This window comes from Peromyscus maniculatus, chromosome 21 (genome assembly GCF_049852395.1).
Source record: "Peromyscus maniculatus bairdii isolate BWxNUB_F1_BW_parent chromosome 21, HU_Pman_BW_mat_3.1, whole genome shotgun sequence".
Taxonomy (NCBI): Eukaryota; Metazoa; Chordata; class Mammalia; order Rodentia; family Cricetidae; genus Peromyscus; species Peromyscus maniculatus.
Genome location: NC_134872.1, coordinates 11,329,349 through 11,352,463, shown reverse-complemented (window position 1 = coordinate 11,352,463; position 23,115 = coordinate 11,329,349). Strand labels below are relative to the sequence as shown.

Below are 23,115 nucleotides of genomic sequence, written 5' to 3'. Positions count from 1 at the left end.
GCGCCCCTCAAGACTTGGGGGGCGGGCCAGCGCTGAGTTATTTTTCTCTTCTTAATCACAGAGGCACACTTTAATTACAGGGCTGGCGATGAGCTGGGAGCTGCAGCACAGGAGACCGCCTCCTCTGTAAGGGGCACAGTGCAGGGCCTGCGCACACACGCGGGGGCTGGCACAGGGACTGGGCAGATGCAGGCCCCGGGCTCTATTTCCATAGGCCACTTACTGAGAAGCCACAATGTCCCTTTTCTCCTGGGCAACCTAGAACCATGTGGCACCTCCCTGAGAATGCAAGATGGGGAGAAAGGTGGCATGGGAAGGAACTGACAGCCGCGGGGAACGGGGAGCAGGGTGGGTGGCCAGGTGGCGTGCACAGCAGTAATGTAAGAGAAAGTTCACTGCAGGGCACAGCCTTGGCATTTGATTTTCTTCAAAATCACATGACGCTTCAAATGTGGTGACCCTGCCGGAGGGGGTGAGGCTACCAGCAGCTTTCCCCTCGGCAAGGCACAGGCAACTCTGCCACTGGGAAGATGCCTCACAGGGCAGCTCAGAAAGGCCCACACGGACCACCCCAGGCAGGTCCAATACGTCAGGGTCCATCACTTCACCCCGAGGCAAAAACAGCCATCCAAGTCCTCTGCCCAGTGCAGCCTAAGAGATTCTGCGGATTTATAAAGTGACAATTTGGTGGGTATTTTTTTTTTTCCAGTCTAGCTGGAACAGAGCAAACAATTCACTTAGCACCTCATCAAGACCAGCCCCTCTTCCCTGAGCCAAAGTCTGGGGACTGAACTTCCCTGGCAGCTCTAGGGGCCACTCTCTCCCACATGCACCCGGCAGACCCTGAGAAAGGAGAGCAAGGCTCAGGAAGACATGCAGCCCAGACACACAGAGCACCTCCAGGCCAGAGATGCCCAAACAGGGCAGTCCAGGGCGTGCAGGGGTAGTTTGGGGTCTGGAGGTTGTTGTAATCCACCATGACTCATGGCAGTGCCCGCTAAAAGGGGAAACCCTGGCCACTGGATGTGCCAGAGATGTGGTCAAACTCACTATCTACTCACGGTAAAGTTACAATGAAGCCATGAACAGATCTAAGACAGTAAACACCTCATTCTACTGAGCTCAACGAGATGGGGCCGACCACAGTCTCCTGCACTCCCATCCGGCAGCTCACTGCTACCAGGGAGGCAGCGACAGAGGCGGAAGAAACAGCGAGGGGGTGGTGGGGGTCGAGCCAGATGTGCCCAGCTTCAATCCCTAACCCACAGTGCAACAGGACTTTAACCACGCCGAGCTGGGAAAGCAAGCGAAATCCTATTCTTAAACAAACAAAACAAAAACAAACCCCTCAAACGTCAGAGACTGGAGGCTTAAAAGAAGTTCACGGTTTCCAGGACAGTCCAGGATATTCAAGACCCTGTCTCCAAAACATAAAAATCTCAGTGTGGACAAAACATTATTCCAACAGAACAAGCAGGAAAGCAGAAAGCAGGTCTACTAACCCTCAAAATCAACAGGAATGGAGTCCAGAGCGGAGTACAGACAAAGACAGAGGAGTGGCCACACCTGCCGCTGCCCTCGGTCCCCGCACCGGAGGATGAATTACTTGAGACTCTAAGTAGGGAAGCACCAAAAGCCAAAACACGGTAAAGCCCCGAAGCACCGCCGGAATCCAGGGAAGGAATCAGAGCCGTGAGGCGCAGCTTCTGAGCTACTAAACATCAGACGGCCACCATCAGGTGTAGAGATGCTGTGTGGGGCGAGGCGAGCTGTGGGTGGTGTGAAAGGAGTCTGGAGGACACCTGACCGGTCCACAGACTTTCCAGGGCCATCATGTTCAGAACACACCGCTCCTCCCCACCGCTCCAGGGAGGGAGACCATCCCTCAGGGATCTGTCACTGGCAGGGTTAAGTCAACAGGCAGAGTGGAGCAAAAAGGAGCAAGGGACAGGGCAAAGGGAAAGCTTGGGACAGTTCCTCACAGTGACAGCAATGACAGATACTGTTCAAGTTCCCAGAGAGTCCAGGGTAGCTACCAGACTAAGACCTGACCTTAGCGAGATCACAGATGTAAGGCTGTTATTTAAAAAATCACTTGTACTTTTACAACTTTGAGAAGTTTGTCCAAAACACACACACACACACACACACACACACACACACACACACACACACACACAGAGAGAGAGAGAGAGAGAGAGAGAGAGAGAGAGAGAGAGAGAGAGAGAGAGAGAGAGAAAGAGAGAGAGAGAGAGAGAGAGAGAGAGAGAGAGAGAGAGAACATCTCCAACACTGATGACGGAAATTAAGAAAACTTAGCATGTTCCTGGACTTGATTTGGTGTTGGTGGCAAACCCTGCTGAAGCTGACCTACAGACTCAGTGCGACCCCAGTCATAATCCCTCCAAGCCTTGGTGGTTGTCCTTCAGGAAAAGGTAACAGTAACAGTAAATGCATGTGCTGAGACCCAGAAATACCAGAGCATCTGAAGACCAAGGAGCAGAGGAGGCCTTATGTGACCGACTGTTCACCTGCGGAAACTACTGAGATCCCAGGCCACAGCACAGCACGTGACTTTCAAAGGGACAATCCAAAGAGAAAAAGAGTCTGCACCCGACTGCGGCAGGCCAACTCACCAACTCACAGCAGACAGACGCCACCTCAAGGTGGACATACCTGAGGACTAGCCGCTCTGGCACTTTCAGAAGGGAACATCTTTGTGACTCCGGATGAGGTGCTCTTTGGGGGATTTTGTTTGTTTGTTTTTGAGACAAAGTCTATTATATAGCTCTGGCTGTCCTGGAACTTATTATATAGTCCATGCTGACCTCAAACTCAAAGGTATCAACCTAGGCAAGGCTTTCTTAAACAAAACACATTATAACCATATGGAAAAATAAATATGGTTTGATTTTTTTTTTTTTCAATTAAACACTTGTAGTTAAAAAAAAAGGCTGGCCGGGCGTTGGTGGCGCACGCCTTCAATCCCAGCACTCGGGAGGCAGAGCCAGGCGGATCTCTGTGAGTTCGAGGCCAGCCTGGGCTACTAAGTGAGCTCCAGGAAAGGCGCAAAGCTACACAGAGAAACCCTGTCTCGGAAAAAAAAAAAAAAAAAAAAAGGCTGGGCAGTGGTGGCACACACCTTTAATTCGGGCACCTGGGAGGCAGAGGAAGGCAGATCTCTGAGTTCAAAGCCAGCTTGGTCTACAGAGTGAGCTCCAGGACAGCCAAGGCTACAGAGAAACCCTGTCAAAAAAAAAAAAAAAAAAAAAAAAAAAGGTTAAGAAAATGAATGTGCAAGACAGTCTGCCAGAATACAGCACACACACACACAGCTGACCAGGACCAGTAGGTCCCCAGAACAGAGCTGATCAGGGTTAACAGGTTCCTAGCACAGCACGCACACACACAGCAGACCACCAAGGCCAGCAGGTCCCCAGCACGCGCACACACACAGCAGACCAGGGCCAGCAGGTCCCCGGCACACTCAGTCCCCAAGCTCAGTAATAAAACAGAGCAGCTTGAGAAAACTGAACCTCACTGAAGATGAACCACAAAGGAGATGGACACACATGACAGCACTCTTCCACAGAACAAAGACCAGCCGTCCATGAGATGTCAGCCCATGTCACCAGATACATGACTGGAAACACACACCCCACCGGTGAGCATGACTGTGTGGCCACCACAACTCTCATGCTCCTGGAGGGGCGCACATGAACTACTACTTCAGAAGAATGTCTGGCAGTTGCTTATAAAACTAAACATACACCTGCCCTATGACCTAACATTCCATTCCTAAGTATTTACATAAGAGGAATAAAAACATGTCCACAGAAAGACTGGAACAAATGCTCGCAGCCTTATTCACCCCAGACAAGATGGAAAGGCAGATACCCATCAACAGGGGACGGGGCAGCAAGGATGAACAGGAGTGTGATGCCTCTCAGCCATGGGGTGGCCATTGCCGCCAGCAGCACAGACTGCAGGAAGGCCGAGCACGGCCTGTGTGCGTGCACTCCCAGGAGATAACTGCAAACCCAACCACAGACGCGCTGGCCATGGCACCTCACCCTGGACAGTCAGGTAGCAGACACAGCTGTCAGAAGTCACTGTTGCGTTAGGCACACGGCTCTTCACAAGAGAACAGAGAAGATCACAGACAAGTTAAATGCTAGCCAACCTATTTGTGGGAAGTATACAAATGCCCCCAACTTGCTTTGAAACACACTAAGATGCTGATGGGTGGACAGGGATGAGCCAATGAATGGCTGTGAGATAAAGCAGTACAGTGCTAACTGAAGATGCAGCTAACGCTGTACTCGGCGGCCAGGGAGTCAGACAGAAGCTACCAGTTCGAGGAGAAGACAGCAGGACTAGGACTTCATAGCCAGGATTCTTCATAGCCAGGACTAGAGAGATGAAGCTTCTTAAGGAATCTAATCAGAAATAGCAGAACACAGATAAAAATAACAAGACAAAGTCAGCGGTCAACAGCTCTTCCTGAGGACCCGGGTTCAGTTCCCAGCAACCGCCACGGGGCCCACAACTGGTTATAACTCCAGTTACAAGAGATCTGATGCCTTTTGACCTCTGCAGGCATGTGGGCCAAACACTCATGCACATAAAGAGGTCTCTGATGAGGAAGCAGGGCTGGAGATGCAGCTCGGTGGCAGGACACTTGTCTAGCATGAGAAAGACCCTAGGTTCAGTCCGCAGTCTTGGAGGAGGGTGGGATGGAGGGGACGGAGGGAGGGAAGAAGCAACACATCATTGCTAATAATGTCTGAGATACGATGAGATTAGACTGTTTTAGAAGAAAACATGAGCAATTAAAATTGACTCAATCGATTCAACCGCCAGAAACAAAAAATTCCACACCAAAGAACGGCACCTCAGACTTGGTCAGGTCTCACAGCTGAAGCCTTGGCATTTCCTGCCCACAGAGAACACACCACACTTGCTAGGAATTGTGAGAAAGTAAAGAGAGCAGCCAATTTCTTTAAAAAAAAAAAAATCCAAAAAGTAACAAAATATAAAAGTAGTAATCATTGAGAAAACTGACCAATTTCTATAAATACTGCTTCCAAAAAACACCCTTTTATTTACAGTTTTCAAGAAAAAAATAAGGTAATCATACTTAAACATGCAAGAATATAAAGATGAAAATGTTCCAAATTAACTCCCAAGGTTGGCAGAATCACACTAAGAAGATAGCAGCTAAGAAAAAAAAAATTACAAAGCAATCTACGCAATTTTCAAGTAAACACAAGAAAGCACTTAGGAAAAGTCGCACATAATCAGCATTATGGAAAAAACAAACTACCATGGGCAGGAAGGGAGCGAGGGAGAGCTGCTCCATCTGCTCCAGACGCCTGACTGGAGACCAAGACCCAAGCCAACCTCAGCCATGCCAGGAGAGCTGCCTTACTCCTACAGCTGCGGGACAGGGGCAGAGAGATCAGGAGTTCAGGGTCAGGCTTGGCTATCCAGGGAGCTACGCTAGCCTGGGCAGTAGAAGACCATCACAAAACACCACCAACCAACCTCAGGCAGACCTGGAAAGATCTGCAGAGAGGCCTGACCTCTGTGGAGTCACAGATGTGCATGTCACCTCTGTAGTTAAAGCTTTCGTCATGGAGCCCCAAACAGACTCTAGACCCAAAGGGACAGAGAAGAGCTCTCAGGATGGTTTTCTTGAAGAGGAAGGAAGGGAGGTGCAGGAGGCTCACACCGGCCTACGCCCACTCTGGGGACAAACTACCTCACGTTGTTTGTCCTGCTGCTGACTCCCTCTATGTGGCCAAGTGAAGCCAGCCACTGAGTGCTGCCTCTACTGCTTCCCAGTGAGCTCCTCCTGGAGCCCATCAGGGCCTGTGAGGACAAGAACAGGACCAGCATCCAACAGTCCGGCCATGTGGCACAGGGGTCTGAATGAGATGAGGCCAGTGTGGCTAACTCACAAGATAAGGACATGAACTTACTCTGTAGCCATCGTTCATGGCGAAGCCTCAGTTTTTCCTTCTTGGGCAAAATGGTCTTTGGCTCTGTACCTGAGGAGAGAGAACACATGAGTGAGTAGTGAGGTCAGACAGTGTCTGTTCAGCCCCGGTCCCTCCACCCCTGCAGAGGCTAAGGCCAGGGACGAGGCAGGCTGTGACTGTGCTCAGGTGATGAACAGTCCTGAACCCTCAGGCTCAAGGCTCCACACAGCAGTGGGTCCCTGGGTTGGTCTCCAAGCTCAGCTGGGCCCCCCAGTGTATTCGGGGTAATGTGAGGTTGCCTCGGCGCCAACCCCAGGTCCTGGCCATGACAATACCTCCACCTTGCTTGCCGGAGAACAAAGTCCCCTGGAAGAGTTCCCATCACTGGAACACCAGCCTACAGCCTCTCATCTGGCTCTCCACCCTATCTTTACTGCGGCAGCTTCACCTGCCTAGTTGTCCTCTCTTCTTGTGCTCCTGGCCTCAGATAACCCTCTATGGGGTGTTGGCACACCCCTACTGTAAGGGCTGAACTGTATTCCAAAACCATGTGCTACAGCGCTAACTCTTGGTTCTTCAGAATGGAATGCCGGGCAGCCAGGCATGGAGGCTCACGCCTGTTATAATCCTAGCACTCAGGAGGCTGAGGGAGGAGAACCGCCATGAATTTGAGGCCAGTCTGGGCTACGATGTAAATTTCAGCTACAAAGTGAGACCTTGTCTTAAAACATTTTTCCAAAAGGAAAAGTAATATGACTATCTTTGGAGACAGGGAGTGATGGTTAATTCTGAATGTCAACTGGACATGATGGGAAGGTAGTCTCAATGAGAAATCGTCTAGATTACGCTGGCCTATAAGGGATTTCTTCATTGGACCGGGGCGGGAAGGTCCACCTTGAATATGGGTGGTACCACTGCACGGGCTAAGCGCCGGACGGAACGAAAAGCAGAGGGCAAGCTCAGCACTGGCGGCCCGCATTGCTGCATGCTCTCTGCTCCTGACTGCGGGTACGAAGTGAGCAGCTGCTGGAGTTCCTGCTGCCTTTCTGTCCCCAGATTGATGGGACTGGAACCGTGAGCCAAGGAAACCACTCCTCCCCTAGGTTGCCGCTGTCGGGTTTTAACACAGTTACAGGGAACAGAACCAAGACGCGGGTCTTGGGGCTCGGACGTTAAGAGCACTTGCTGCTCTCGCAGAGAAAGAAGCCAGGTTCGGTTCTCAGCACCCACAGGGCAGTTCACAACCATTTGTAACTCCAGTTTTAGGAGATCTGACACCCTCTTCTGACCTCCGCAGGCACTGCATGCACATGGTGTGCTTACACACACGTAGGCTAAGTACTAATACAAATAAAACAAAAACAAAATCATTTTTTAAAGGCACAGGGGCCACACACAAAGGTAGTTTAAATAAAATGAGGTCCTCTTTACAGAAATGATTTAGGGAACATGAGGTCCCCTTTACAAATGAGGTCATGGCCCTGATCTTACCGACTGGTATTTTTATAAGGACCAACGAGACAGGTGCACTCAAAGAGAAGGACACACAGAGAGAAGACACCATCTGCCAGCCAAGGAGGACCAGCAGGACCAAGACCTCCTTGTCACAACTGGGTTTCACAGTTCTAGCCTCCAAAACCACTAAGACGACACACATTTAAGCCACTGGATCTGTGACACTGCCAGACAAGGCCATCTTCTCAGAAATGATGAAGAGCAACCAGTCAGGCAGAGGACTTGCATAAGTCCCCAGTCCCTGCTAGTCACCACTGCAGGCAGAGGGCCCCTCTGTGGCCGAATGTTCGCTTGCCTGGGGACATTTAAGAACACTGGCTATATCTCCACCAGGAACCAGATGACATGGCCCCATTTTTTCAAAGGAGAAACCACGGCTCACCACTGTACGCTCTGTGGAAACATCAGTTAGACCTGTCCTAATTACCAGACGTTGGCTGATTGGGGAAAACAGACAAACAGGCTGTGGGAACAGAAGGCACTGAGAACACGGATGGGCTGGTCTGAGGAGCCTGGACAATGCCAGCGGGGCTTCTTCTCCGAGAGTAATCACAGCGCACTCGTAGGGACAGCTGGAGCCAGCGAGGGTCACCGCCCAGCCAGTGTAGCACCTCCTGCCTATAGAGAATGAGTAGGACTGAGCATGGAACCCAGACGTTACAAGGCCAAAAAAAAAACAAAAACAAAAAACAAACAAACAAACAAAAAAATGCTTCACTGGTTACTGGGCCTCCTGAGCCCCACATCCTCAGGAAACTGGGTGGCATGGCCTCTGTAAGTCTATGAAATAAACCTGGAACCCCACTTGATGGAAACACCAGGCCTGGGGGGAGGGGGTCCGGGGGGTGGGGGTGGGGGAGAGTTCACTGGTCTCAACACAATGATGGTCCGTGTCCTTGGCCTTAACTGACTTTCCCAGAGATGACACGGTTTTAGCCACTGACACCCGCTCCTAAGAACAAGTGAAGGAAACGCGCTCTCCTGCCATCTTAAGCATGTGGATGTTCCCGGACAGTACAATAGAGAACCTGCCATGTTTAAGGATAAACAGGAGGCAAGTCCTGTCTCGAGAAGCTGGAGATCCTGTTAAAAGCTATTCCAGCCTTTGTTGGGGGATCAGGCACAAAGCCTCGGCAGCTGGTGACTCAGTTCCTTCCCAGTTACAGCCAGACTGCTGGAGTCTTGTGTCTGTCCGTGCTTCCAGCCTGGAGCTGAGCTGCCCTCCTGCTCTCCACCCCTAATTACTCATCTTCCACCAGAAGAAAGGGCTGGGATTGCATACCTTGGTCTGAGACGGGGGCTATGGAGGGGGACGGGGTAGGAGGGCCCAGGGCTCCGTAACTGCTCCTCCTGTTGGTCGGATGGAGCATCCAATGCACTACACTGACTTCAGTGTGCCCTAGCACCATACCTAGGCAGCTGTCACATGTAGGTGCCAAACCACAAGGGAGGTGACAAGGCCTAAATGCGGGATGTCAGGCTAGGGTAGGGCTTGGGGGTTATCTGGGGGTGCGGGGAAGCTTGTAAGAAAAATGGGCCTCGTCCAGTCAAGACAGCATCAAGGGAGAGGGACAATGTGCCCAATGGTAAGACATCCCAAGGGGCAGGAAGTAATTCTCTCTAGATGATTCTTTTGACTTTCTGTAATTCTGCAGTTACTCCAAAGTAAAAATAACACCCAAGGTCAGTGGCGGCTGGCCCCAGCACTAACATGCCTAGCACCACACAGAATGAAGGATGTTGGAGCAGGCTACCGAGAATGCTAGCTAGAATGTGACCCTCTTAGCCCTCCATGGCTCCAGAGAAACAGAAGCAGCGAACAGGCTGTTCTTGCAGATGCAAAGGGTTTGGAATGCTGAGGTCATGCAGAAGCTGAAGCCCTGACACAGCCCTGGAGTCCCGCGGCACTTGGCACTGACATTCGCCCTTGCTTCATCGGACTCTGCATAGCCTAACGGTTACTCCCTGTGGGCACAAAGACAGGCCCAGAGACAGGCAGCAACCAGACACACACGGGCAGCCTCCATGATGAGGACAAGGGGATGTGTGGGATGTTAGGTGACCATGCTGGTTAGAATAAAACAGAATGAGCCGTGGCTGCAGCCTCAAGGATGAGCAAAAATGTCTAAAGTGAAACCTGCAACACAGTTGAGACCTAAACCAATCACCACTGGCCAGGCTGAAAGCAGGAGGACCGGACAGGCAGGAAGGGCCAGTAATGTCAGCTCCATACCAGTATCTTCAGAGCATGAGAGACGGAGGTGTCGCCACCTGGTGCTCCTGGGCTGCTCAGTACCCACGGCACCCAGGGAGAGGGGCAAGCACTCTGCATTGGTCAGCTTTTTATTACTGCGACCAAACAGCTGAGATAAGCACACTGGAGAGGCTGAGGCAAGACTGCCGTGAGTTCAAGGTCAGTGTGGACTAGAGTGAGGCTTTAACATTTTGCTTGTTTGTTTAAAAAGGAAGTGGCTGGCCAGGCAGTGGTGGCGCACGCCTTTAATCCCAGCACTCGGGAGGCAGAGGCAGGTGGATCTCTATGAGTTCGAGGCCAACCTGGACTACAGAGTGAGTTCCAGGAAAGGCACAAAGCTACACAGAGAAACCCTGTCTCGAAAAACCAAAAAAAAAAAAAAGGAAGTGGCTGGATAGCTCAGGCAGTCAACATGACCTCTGCAAGCCTGACCAAGCTGACGATCAGAGTTCAAACCCTGGATCCCACAGTAGACAGCAACAGTCAACTCCCTCAAATTGTCATATGGCCTCTAAACACAGGAGGTGGCTCATGTGCTTGTACATGTGCGCATACGCGCGCGCGCGCGCGCGCACACACACACACACACACACACACACACACACACACACACACACACACACTGTACACACAGAATAATAACAATAAATTAAATTCTAAAAAGGAGGAAGGGCTGGGTGTGGTGGCTATTTGCAAAGGATCATCTAAATGAGGCCAACTGAGACGGGAAGAACTACCCTAAATACAGGCACTACCGTCCCATGGGCTGGAGGCCTAGACTGCAGAGAGGAGAAAGGGGTTGAACAAGGTATCCATGGCCCTCTGCTTCCTGGCTGTGGAGAGGCAGTGGCTTAAGGAGGGAGGCCTCTGGGCAGCAACGGGCCACGAAAACCCTACGAAGTCACTGAGGTTGTCAAGGCCCTGAAAAGATGCCATCTCCGTGTGGAGTTTGGGAAATGCACAGGGCAAGTGAATCCACAGGGAGGCAGCCAGATCACGGGCAGAACCCGGTAATGGGACAGGAGCTGCTGACCGCAGGGTGACATCTGCACACAGCACACACAGCCTTTGTACTTTCTGTCCACCCGGAAGGTTTATCTCAAAACCTACAGCTGCCCTCTAGCCTAGCTGCTGATGGGAGACGTGAGTGAGGAGCAGAGAGCCTCAGCAGGGCACCCCAGGTCAAGATGCGCAAACAGCAGAACTACGCTGAGGACCCGAAACAGCCCCAGCCACTTGGTCCACAGCACTGGGCTCAGAAACAGCACCCCACATGCACAGGACCAGGTTCAGCAGGTCACCTCAAGGCAGGACCAGGTGTCTCTCTCGCCGTTTCTTGGTTATGACTTACTTTTCACACAACTCCAGGTAGAGGCTGAGCCCTGAGGGTCGAGTCTCTGCCACAGGGCAGCAACAGTCCACAAGGCTGGCTCCATGCTTAGAGAGCCAGGCCTCCAGCAGGACAGGGTGGAGGGGCCATGTCCAACTATCCTCCCTTGTCTCTCAAGACTAAGCATGCCAGCACCCCCAAGAGCCCTGCACAACAGATCCTGATCCCTGGGGCTTAGGGATACAGGCCCCTCAAGAGCCCTGGGCTTCAACGTCATCACAAATGGGAAATCCCTACTGGGTAGAGGTGAGCACTCAACATGGTCCACCATAGAGCACAGGAAATACACAGGCAGTGAGGTTATCTGGTGAACCTACACCCATCTTCTACTACATCTTCTGCTACTGTGTGCTTAAACTGGTTATAAGGCCTCAAACCCAAAAGGCACCTTCAGTCTGATGAAAGTGTGGCCTGTCACGCTATTTGGAACAAGTTCCAGTCACTATCACAGGCGCGGCCTTGCTTTGTTACCAACTTAGGCCAGCTTCTATGCTCAGGCTCTGAAAAGATAATCTGATAGGTCCTGGCACCATAAAAACCAAAGCTGCAGGAGGGAAGTGGCAATGGGTAGCCCAGAACCTAGCCCTAGTTGGCTCCCTGCTGGCTCACACAAACATCTGCGCATCACACTCCACAACTAGGTAACAGAGGACTCAAGAAACGTCATTGGAAGGGACACACAGAAAACAGTCACTGGGCCGTATCTGCCCGTCCTGATTCGGCAGCTCAACAAGATGTGTGCACCAGTATGTCAGCCTAGCAGCCCACAGGGAGTACTTTCAGAAGCAAGTGCCTGCCCCTCCTGCTCTCCCCCAGCCCGGCAGCCAGCACTCACACGGACACTGCAGGCAAGGTCAGCTCATGCTGAGGCAAGGTCAGCTCATGCTGTGACTTGCTGTAGAGCTCACTTGTTCCCATAACTCACTGGTATGTGCTCATGCTAAGCCTGGGGGTTGAGCAGAAACAGGGGGAGTGTGTCCTATGGGCTCTGTCATAGCCCTGACTTCACAGCCCTCTATTAAACAAACTCCTAAAGGAACTCTCATCCTCTTAGGGTTCTGTATACACAGAACTGGCTGCCAGCGGGTCCACGACTCCAGGACCTAAGAAGGAAATGAAGCTTTGCTGCCCTCTGCTGACCAGAATGTGAGTACACAAAGGACTGGTACCCACTGAAGGGGACCCAGCAAAGTCACATTCACTCACCTGCTCGTTCGGCTCAACCTACGGGAGGTTGAGGGTCTAAAAAGGGGTACAGCCACCTGAGCCCTGGAATCTGTCATGATGCCTGAGAAGACCATGTGTGTGCATGCGTGACCATGTGGGTTTCCTGTACCACAGCTGCAGGCACTTCACACAGCCTAGGGCTCCTAATGACCTGTGTCCCCCACAGCTCCTGGTGGCCTTTGCACTCAGCCGCATGCTGACCAAGGGCCACTGACAGTACTGCTCACACACTCCTCCCAGCCTTCCTTCTAGGAGTCCCAGCCCCACCCTGGCTCCCCTCTGCAGGACCTGCCTCATCCTGCCCACCTCTTGGAGCTAGAGTCCGGAAGACAGTCTGGAAATGGATTGAGCTTATTTTCTGTAATCTCGTGCAGGGACAGAGAACTGGAAACAAAATTCAAAAATATGCCTGTGGACTGTCTCCTCTGTACAGCACAGCAGCCTTTTTTAGCTTCATGCCCAAGGTCAATAAAGGTAGATGCCAGACAGCATACCATGACCATCTGCTAGGCAGTGCCATGCCCAGGCTCACTGCAGCAGCTCAAGCTGACTACGGACCAGGTAACGCCCCACGTGCAGGATGGGGCAGGAGGAAAGGTGCTCACTAGTGTCTGCCATAACTCCTCCAACCCCTGCCGAAAGAGCAGGCAGGGGAGTCATAAACTACCTCACATGGGGGTTCAGGACCCCACAGGGAAGACCCTCCAGCCCACAGGACAAGCTGGGTTTATTGGCTGGGGCTAGGGGGAGATCTCTGGACCAGCCTCCCCCCTCCTCCCAGGGCAGGAGGCGAAGATACGTAAGTTAGGAGCCCCACAGCACGGCTGCAGAGCCCAGCACCTCCGAGGAGGTAGAGATCCTGCCTGTCACAGGAGTGACGGGAGCAGGAAGGGAGCTGGCTCAAGGTACCAGTAGAGACATTAACAAAGCAAGCACAGAGACGAAGGCGCTACCACCTCCCGGGGCTACACACCTGGATGCGGTAGGACAGCCTGGATGCGGTGAGACAGCCTGCGTGTGCACATGGGGACCACGGCAACTGTCTATCCTCCTCAGGTCCACACCAGCCTGTGTGTGCACACAGGGATCACAGCAACTGTCTATCCTCCTTAGGTCCACACCAGCCTGTGTGTGCACATGGGGACCATGGCAACTGTCTATCCTCCTCAGGTCCACACCAGCCTGTGTGTGCACACGGGGATCACAGCAACTGTCTATCCTCCTTAGGTCCACACCAGCCTGTGTGTGCACACGGGGATCACAGCAACTGTCTATCCTCCTTAGGTCCACACCAGCCTGCGTGTGCACACGGGGACCACGGCAACTGTCTATCCTCCTTAGGTCCACACCAGCCTGTGTGTGCACATGGGGACCACGGCAACTGTCTATCCTCCTTAGGTCAACAACAGCCTGTGTGTGCACATGGGGATCATGGCAACTGTTTATCCTCCTTAGGTCCACACCGGCCGTATCCACCTCAGCCCCTGGACCTGAAGTGTGGAATTTTGTTTTTCATTTTTCTTTATTAAGAAATTTTCTACTCACTCTACATACCACCCACAGATCCCACCTCCTCCTCCCTCCTTCCACCCCTCAGCCCTCCCTCCCAAGCCACCCCGCATCCCCACATCCCCCAAATCAAAGCCTCCCATGGGGAGTCAGCAGAGCCCGGCACACTGAGCCTAGGCAGGTCCAAGCCCCTTCCCACTGCACCAAGGCTGTGCAAGGTGTCACACCACAGGCACCGGATTCCCAGAAGCCTGCCCATGCACCAGGGACAGATCCCGATCCTCCTGCCTGGGTGCCCTGCAAACAGTTCAAGCCAAACAACCGTCTTCCGTATCCAGAGGGCCTAGTCCAGTCCCATGGGGCTTCACAGCCACTAGTCTATATAGTTCATGGGCTTCCACTAGTGTGGCCGGTCGTCTCTGCATGTCTTCCCATCATGATCTCGACGTCGCCCGCCTGCAGAATCTCTCCTCTCTCTCATCGATTGGATTCCCGGAGCTCAGCCTGGTGCCTGGCCGTGGATCTCTGCATCTGCCTCCATCAGTCACTGGACAAAGGCTCTATGATGACAGTTAGGTTATTCGCTAGACCAGTCACCAGGGTAGACCAGTCCAGTGGAATCATTTCTGACATGGTCCTGGGCAAGGATGAGGCATGGGGCAGGAGGTGTTGCCATGACACAGGCAGAAAAGCACCCACAGGCATTGCTTGTACCTCTGAAACCAACAGGTCACAGAGCAGACTGTGGGGGCAGACGAGGTCCGGAGCGAAGCGCATTGTGGACAAAGGCACAGCCATGTCAAGGACCCCAAGGCCTCAGACCTACGGAAACGGCGAAGCCTTCCTCTGGTCCAAGCACAGTGTTTACCACTGACCAGTGTGCAAACATTGCCAACTACAGCTTCCTCCTCCCAGACGACTGCAATTGAGACTGCACCCCTACAGAGACCCCTGTGGTAGCTAGTTTGGTGCTTGACACAAGCCGGAGCCATCAAGAAGAGGGAGCCTCAGTTGAGAAAATGCCTCCATAAGATCGGGCTGTAGGCAAGCCTGGAGAGCATTTTCTTAATTAGTGATTGACAGAGAACAGCCCAGCCCGTTGTGGGTGGTGCCATTCCTGGGGCTGGTGGTCTTGGGTTCTATAAGAGAGCAGGCTGACAAATGAATGGAAACACATGAACTATGAACCAAAGGCTGTGGGGCCCCCAGCTGGATCAGGCCCTCTGAATAGGTGAGACAGTTGATTGGCTTGATCTGTTTGGGAGGCATCTAGGCAGTGGGACCAAGTCCTGTGCTCATTGCTTGAGTTGGCTGTTTGAAACCTGGAGCTTATGCAGGGACACTTGGCTCAGTCTGGGAGGAAGGGACTGGACCTGCCTGGACTGAGTCTACCAGGTTGATCGCAGTCCTCGGGGAGGATTTGCCCTGGAGGAGGTGGGAATGGGGGGTGGGCTAGGGGTAAGGGGAGGGGGTGGGAGGGGGGAGAATAGGGGAACCCGTGGCTGATATGTAGAACTGAATGGAATTGTAAAATAAAATAAAAAAAAAAAGAGAGAGAGAGAGAGCAGGCTGAGCAAGCCATGAGGATAAGCCAATAAGCAGCAGTCCTCTGTGGCCTCTGCATTAGCTCCTGCTTCCAGGATCCTGCCCTGTGTTGAGTTCCTGCTGGCTTCCCTCAATGGACTGTGATTTGTAAGCCAAATAAACCCTTTCCTCCCCAAGTTGTTTGGACATGGTGTTTCATCACAGCAATAGAAACCATAAGACATCCCTGAGTTCCCAGATGGCCTAGGTGCCCTCCATCAGAGCAAGCACAGCCCGCCCGAGGCCACCCTACCCCAGCTCCCCCGGATGTGTGTCTGTCCTTTCCTCACTCCTGCATTGTCCCAGTCACGTTTTCAGGACCAAGCCAGGCAGAACACAGCAGGAGACTGAGTCGTCATGGACTCAGTTCCCTCCATGACCCATGCCCACTTGGACACAAGTTAGGGCCCCCTCCACCTGCCTGGCTCAGCAGGAACAGAAGTGGCCAGCACCAAGAACAGAAAAGGTACCAGGCAACCAGAAGAATCACGGGAGAGGGGTCTGAGATGCAGACCTGGGACTCGGGGAGACTCAAGCTTTGAATGCCTGGGCCAGGTGGGAATGAGATAAAGGACTAGGGTTTGTTTTCCAAACACGAGTCCCTCCCTACACACGGGGCTGTCCCCAAAGGGTCTGCAGGCATTGCTGTGCCCAACAAGCTGCTGATCTTTAGTGCCACAGGGCAGAGGAAGAGCCAAGTCTGCCCTGATTCCCAAGAACTCTGTGAAGTCTAACGGTCACCTATGTCTAGCCTAAAGTTAACTGAAGACAGATATGTAATTGGAGACACAGCCAGTCAGAGGGACCTCCAAGAAGGCAGGGCTGATTAAAGGACAGGTGACACACACAGACACCAGGGAAACTGCAAAGGAGCGTCCCTGGAGGCGTCTCAGAGACCACCCTTGGTCTTCAGGGACTAAGGCTGGTGTAGACTGGATGAGTTCTTCATTCCGGAGCACCTTCTTCTAGGACATCCTGTGCCCCAAACACATGCACAGAGGCAAGAATCATGGGCACAGAGAACCAAGGCTACTCTCTGGCCAAAGCTATACAAGATCCAGGCTGAGGGGCCCATAACCCTAAAACCCATCTGTGCCTCACACTAAAACTCTAGACCCTATGACCCTCTCAAAGGGGCAGACATGGGAAATACGTACAAGTAAGGAGGCCAATGGCCACTCTAGAAAGTGAGAACTCAGATGTGATTCATCCCTTATTTAAGGTTTTATTTTTTTCTTTACACAAGGTTCTTCTGTGCATCCCTGGTTGTCCTGGAACTCGCTCTGTAGACCAGGCTGACTCAAACTCACAGAGATCCACCTGCCTCTGCCTCCTGAGCACTGGGGTTAAAGGCGTGCGCCACCACCACCTGGCAGGTATACAGATTTTTAAGACATCATTATCTGAAGGACTCAATCAGCTACAGTTTTCAAATCCTAATTCATTGTTAAGCTAACCCTTTTGAGAAAGCATTGCTCTCAAGTGGAGGCAGGTGAGAGGGTGCCGGGCGGCCCCAGGACCATCCCAACAACAAGGCTTGACGGAAATGTTAGCACGAGAAGGACAAGACAAGGTAGAGGGGCCACTGCCACTGCAAGGTGGCCACCAAGTCCCGCAGGGTCCAGCTGCCAGGAAGGGGCCCACGGCTCAGCTGAAGCCGAAGAGCACCCCACTGTCCCAAAGAAGGACGTACCATCTCCTCTGGAGTTGTCACCTTGCTGGGCCCACCTCGGGAATAAGGAGCAAGGAACCAGTGTTTGCGAATGCCTGGACCTTTCTGGACATAGTGACCTCAGTCTCTATGAGGTGGGTCTGTCACCATTTTATATACCAGGACTGACAGTTAAGAATGTGAAATGTCTCTTCTTCCTGTGAGCGGCCTAAAGTGACCTGTGAAGATGGTTCTCTACTTTCTTAACCAAGAAAACCCTACAAAATCATGCAAATCAAGAGGTTCAAATCTTTGTGCTCACTTTAAGAACACCCATGAAACTGCCTAGGCCATCAAGGGTATGCATATCCAAAAGCCACCAAGTATCGAGAGGTGTCACTTCAAAGAAGCAGTGTGTGTACTGGCGGTATAATGGAGTTGGTAGGTGTGTCCAGGCCAAACAGTGGGGCTGGACACGGGTTCCAAGACAGCCAGGTCTATGCAGAGAAACCCTATCTTGAGAAAAAAAAAGAATGCCTTTGGTCACAATACTTGTCAGCAATAACAATTAGGGCTGACCACCTGAGAGTCACAAAGCCCACCTGGTTTCTGCCTCCCTGTCAATATATAGGCATAGCATCAATTTGGTAGGTAAGTTTCTCTACTGCAAGAGTGTTTAGGGATGCATGCTGAAGAATTTATGAATGAAATGCCAAGCGGTCTGGTACTCACTTCAAAAGTACCAAGGGCAGGCATTTGGCACATGGAACTTCTTTCTACTTTGGTATATTTTAAATTCTTTTCCATAAAAGTAACATCTCTCTTTGTTTTGTTTTGAGACTGGGTTTTTCTACATAGCCCTGTCTGTCCTGGAACTCAGTATGTAGACCACGTTGGCTTCGAATGCACAGAGATCTGCCTGCCTCTGCCTCTCAAATGCTGGGATTAACAGTATTGGACACCACATCTGGCCTAACATCTTTTTAAAAGCACAGGCCAGCCCACAGGCAACAGTCAGGCTGTCCTCTCACCTCTCCGAAGGCAGGAACTCACCTCTCTTTAGGGACACCACACTCTTCTGGTCCAGCTCCAGCCTCTGCACCAAGGCACTAGGGTCTATCTTTGTCCTGGCAAAGATGTCATTGTGAACCAACGTCCAGTCCTGCAGTCCCGACAAGAGAGAGGACAACATCAAGTTGACCTTTAGTTTCAGAGTTACATAGTGACAAGATACCAAGACAAAAATCTCTACTTCTCAGCCAGGGAGGCCCTGGGAAAGTAGCTGTGTCCCTGTTCCCAGATCAGGCCTGTACCTAGGATGTTCCTTCCTGCCCCGATCAGACTTGGAACAATCGAGCAGCTGGGTCTCCTAGAAAGTAGAGCAGAGCTCCGCTAGCACAGGGACTGAGCATGGCCTCCATGCAAACCCATGTAGATCCAGGAGCAGCTCTGTGGAAGGGCATCGCTGCAACTGTATGCACAAGCCCTCCCAGGAGTGAGCAGAGGGAAGCTTCTAAGTCCTCCGCCACCTCTGAGGGTCAAAACAGGAATACCTTCCACTAGTGAGGCAAAGATCTGACCGGCCAAGGGGCTTAGAACAATCTCTGTCAACACATGGTTTAACCTTGAGCCAAGTTACCAAATTAAAAGAAACATGGAGAAACTAAGACCTCAGAGGCTGCACAGCAACGGAGGATGTAAAGAGAGATGAGAAGAATTCTCAAATAGTTTAGCCACACTCAAATAAAAGCTGGGCACAGTAAGCTACAGCCTGGGCACAGAGAGCGACAAGCCTGCCTGAGCTATAGTGAAACCTTGTCTCAAAACAAAACAACATAAAACAATGAAATAAAATAAAATAGAAAACCCAAAGCAACAACTGAGCAATTATGGTGATATTTTATTTGTGCTCTAATAAATAAAGCTTGCCTGGAGATCAGAGGAAAAAGCCAGCCACTATATTAAACATAGAGGTCAGGCAGTGGTAGCACACTCCTTTAATCCTAGCACTCGGAAGGCAGAGATTCATCTGGATCTCTGTGAGTTCAAGGCCACACTGGGAACAGAGCTAGATGTGATGGCACATGCCTTTAATCCCAGCACTAGTTAACCATAGAGGCCTGGAGGTCTGTACAGACAGGCAGGAAGTGATAGAGCTGGAAGGAAAGAGGAAGTGATGTAGCTGGACAGAGAGAGGAAGTAAGATGGCAGGGCACAGAAGGGTATAAAGGCATGAGTATTCGGGAAGTAGCTCTCTCTCAGGCTGAGGATTTCCTAGCAGTAAGAACTTGTGGCTTGACTTGTTCTATTCCTCTGATCTCTCAGTTTCCACCCCAATATCTGGTTCCAGGCTGTTTTTTTTTTTTTTTTATTATTAAAACTGTTGAGCAATTCGTGTTACAGAGCAATGGCAGACACGGTCATCGGTAGAACAATTACCTAGGTTGAACTTCTAGAACAGAAAAACAACACGCTAACTTAAAAAATAAACAAGGCATCCAATCAAACAGTATCAATGATTGCTATAATACTAACCTGTTTCTTACAAAAAAAAAATAAACTCTGGAAGAAGAAAGGTTAATATGAAAAATTCAACAGTACTTCTGTACCCTAGTGATGAATACTCTGTCCCCAATTCAATGGTACTTCTGTACCCTAGTGATAAATACTCTAACCCCCAATTCAACAGTACTTCTGTACCCTAGTGATGAATACTCTGCCCCCAATTCAACAGTACTTCTGTACAGTAGTGATGAATACTCTGCCCCCAATTCAACAATGCTTCTGTACAGTAGTGATGAATACTCTGCCCCCAAAATTCAGGCAAAATATCCATTTGCAACAGCGTTAAAAATAATAAAATATTGCCAGCCGGTGGTGACAAATGCCTTTAATCCCAGAACTTGGGAGGCAGAGGCAGGCTGATCTCTGTGAGTTTGAGGCCAGCCTGGTCTACAGAGTGAGTTCCAGGACAGCCAGGACTGTTACACAGAGAAACCCTGTCTTGAAAATAAATAAAAAGATAGATAAATAAATAAATAAGTATAAATTAATTAAATAATAAAATACTAAGCCAGATACGGTAGCATATGCTTATAATGCCAGCACTTAGGAGAAGGAGGAGGAGGTGAAGGAGAGGGAGAAGAAAGAAAGGGAGGGAGGGAGGGAGGGAGGGGGGGAGGGAGGGAGGGAGGAAGGAAGGAAGATAATCATATCGAGCTGGGCATGGTGGTGCATATCTTTAACCCCAGCATTGGGTTAGGGGGCAGAGGCAGACTGATTCTCTTGTGAGTTCAAGGCCAGCCTGGTCTACATAATGAGTTCCAGGGCAGCCAGAACTACAGAGAGACCCTGTCAGGAAAAAAAAAGGGGGGGGGAGAAAAAGAAATCTCAGTTGGGGGCTAGAGAAAAGGATGGCTCAGTGATTACAAGCACTTGCTGTACTTACAGAGGACCTATGTTTGGTTCCCAGCACACCCACGGTGGAGAACACTCTAGTTCCAGGGGATCCACACACGCCCTCTCCAGCTTCTAACAGCACCAGACACACATGTGCTATATGCACACATGCACTCAAAACACATGCATAAAATAAAAGATTAAAAAAAAAAAAAACCTCATCTGTCACAATCACAAATGAGATTGTGTCAGCTTTACAGGTGTGTGACACACGGCACACAGTAAATGCTTGACACACATGCTTTAGCATTACTGATGCGAAGTCACTGGCCCAGTGCTCCAAAGATGTCCCCTTTGCTCCTCCTATGCAAACCAGAAAACATTGCCGAGGCAGCTGAAGGAGGAGCCCGAGGCAAAGAACGTGTGGATATATTGCGCAACGCTGACGAACTCTGACCATGCCGTGCTGAGTGAAAAGAACCCAACACAGGAGATTACAATCTCCCTCCGGTCACACAGACGGTTCACTGCAGAGGTCCTGGCTGCAGGCATGAGTGGATGAGGCCATGGATGACTGTAGGGAGAACAGCGCTTCTTTTCAGGTCACCTAACTTCAGGAACCTCCTCTCTTTTACTCAAAGCCTGGTACGATTTTAAAGAGCTAGCTAGCATCCCGCGGCATTTCCAGAACGTGGTGGGATACTCTCCTCCAGCAGATGGGAGAGCTTCTGGAGCCCCACACTTCAACCAGGAGGGCACACGATGAGCGGCCAGAACCCACACAGTGGAGGCGGCATCCCGGCCGTGTGGAAGCCCGGCCCTGCTCTGCGGAGACCCCAGCCACGCAGGGCCCCTGCTCTGCGGAGACCCCAAGTCTGAGAAGTTGACCCGGCTCAGCGGAGACCTGGCCCGGGCCCGACCCGCGCTCCGCACCTCACCTTAGCCCCCGCTCCGCCCGCCGAGGCCTTTGGGGGAGCCGGCTCCAGGACGCGGGGCACAGGACGGGGTGCAGCCTCCCCGTCGGGCCTCACGGCCGCCTGGTGCACACGTGCCCGCAGCGTCCTCACTTTCCCCATCTTCAGTGGAGGTTTCCACCGGGTCTCAGCGCCGCGGAAACGCCTAGCACTAGCGGGAACGCCTCCCGGAAGTGCTCGCTGCGGGGGCGGAGCTAGACGCCTGGGCGGCGATTCCCGGAAGTGGCTCCCGTCCTAGGTGGGCGGTGGCGGTGCTTACGTCCGAGTGCTGCACTCGCACGTCGGAAGTGCGCCAACGTGGCTGCAAAAGGGCCCTCGATCTTGCAAAAAGCCAGGGAAATAAAAGCGACAGAAGCCTCGGGTGCATATTACGAGAAACGGCATGTTTCAGTGGGGCGAGCCTGGGGCTGAGTAGGGACACAGGTTCACGCCCGGGCCTTGGCCAAGCGGCCTGTATGACTTATGCGGGTTTCTATTTGTGCAGTATTGCGTTTCGTCCTCAAAACAGGTCCTGGGAGTTGGGACTTGACTCGTCCACTGAAATGGGAGCCAAGCGGCAGATGACTTGGCGGCCTCTTCCTCCCTTCCCGCACAGTCGGCTCCGCCCCCAACGGCCCCTGTGCACCCAGCCCAGTATCGCTTAGGGAAAGCAGGGCAAGAGCTGAGTCCCACTGTTCACCGTGATGACACCTGTAACAAAGCGGGCTACGCTTGGGGCCACACAGGAAAGCTGGACCCAGGCGCAGCCAGGGGAGTGGCGTTCGCCCTTTTCCTTTCTTCTACGGTAGAGGGCGTCCTGGGCTGTCTGTCCATCGGGCCCCAGGTGCCACCGTGGAGGATGAGCTGCTTAGGGTTCTTGTCCCAAGGAGTGCACGACACCACAAGGGGGCGCTAGTTAATTCTCTTTTTTTCTTTTAAATTGCTTTATTAATTTCAAATCATGAAAAAAGAGTTCTTTCTAAAATGGGTTAAACTGCCATACTGATAGGAATGTTTAGAATTGAATGCAACAGTAAAACAATCTTTACGTAGAAACTGTTAAGTGGAAAGACCAAAAGTTTACAGAAAAAAGTACTTCACTAAATACAAGCTTGTAAAAGAGTAGCCACTTTATGAGCTCAGAGAAAACCAATTTTTAGGGTATGAGGCAAAAGTCATAGTGATTGTCAGGTTCCGGTGACTGGAAACGCCCGTAAGGCTTCATCTGTTGCTCCCTAGTTTTTTCTTGCCTTCCATCACCTGCCCTACAAATTTCCCAACATCCTCTCCCCTTCATTGTGATCAACATGTCTATTTGCCCATCGAAAATTAGGCACAAGTCGCCTGACTCGTCCCCTTCTGACATTTTCCCCAGGCTTCTTGTTTTCAACTTCTTCCAGCTTCCGGGATTCTTCCTCACTTTGCTTGGAGGCCTTCCCTTTTTTTTTTTTTTTTTTTTTTTTGGTTGTTGTTGTTGTTGTTGTTGTTGTTTGTTTGTTTTGTTTTGTTTTCTTTTTCTTCATTCTGCACTGCGAGATCTTTTATGACTTGTTGCTCTTTGGACGCCATTTCTCCTGGGCCTATCCTCGCCTTCTCCCCCTCCAGGCGATGCTCACCACCAGGTGCGCTGAGAAGCCCTGCTCCTGGGA

At 51.5% G+C, this 23,115-nt stretch overlaps 1 protein-coding gene and 1 pseudogene across 2 annotated transcripts in view; both read right to left on the bottom strand.

Annotated features, from left to right (window-relative positions):
• Positions 1-21,668, bottom strand: part of Slx9 (SLX9 ribosome biogenesis factor) — a 33,044-nt gene extending 11,376 nt beyond the window's left edge. The window contains exons 1-3 of one of the 2 annotated variants that reach the window (XM_042265702.2): positions 21,452-21,668; positions 18,168-18,276; positions 5,985-6,053 (exon numbers count right to left, since the gene is read on the bottom strand). In XM_042265702.2, coding sequence (XP_042121636.1) covers positions 5,985-6,053; positions 18,168-18,276; positions 21,452-21,589 — 316 coding nt within the window. In that variant the 5' untranslated portion in view covers positions 21,590-21,668. The remainder of the gene's footprint in view (positions 1-5,984; positions 6,054-18,167; positions 18,277-21,451) is intronic. The other variant, XM_006989394.4, reaches the window with a different exon arrangement.
• Positions 21,669-22,622: 954 nt separating this feature from the next.
• Positions 22,623-23,106, bottom strand: LOC102924049 (protein BEX4-like; annotated as a pseudogene).
• Positions 23,107-23,115: the final 9 nt, after the last annotated feature.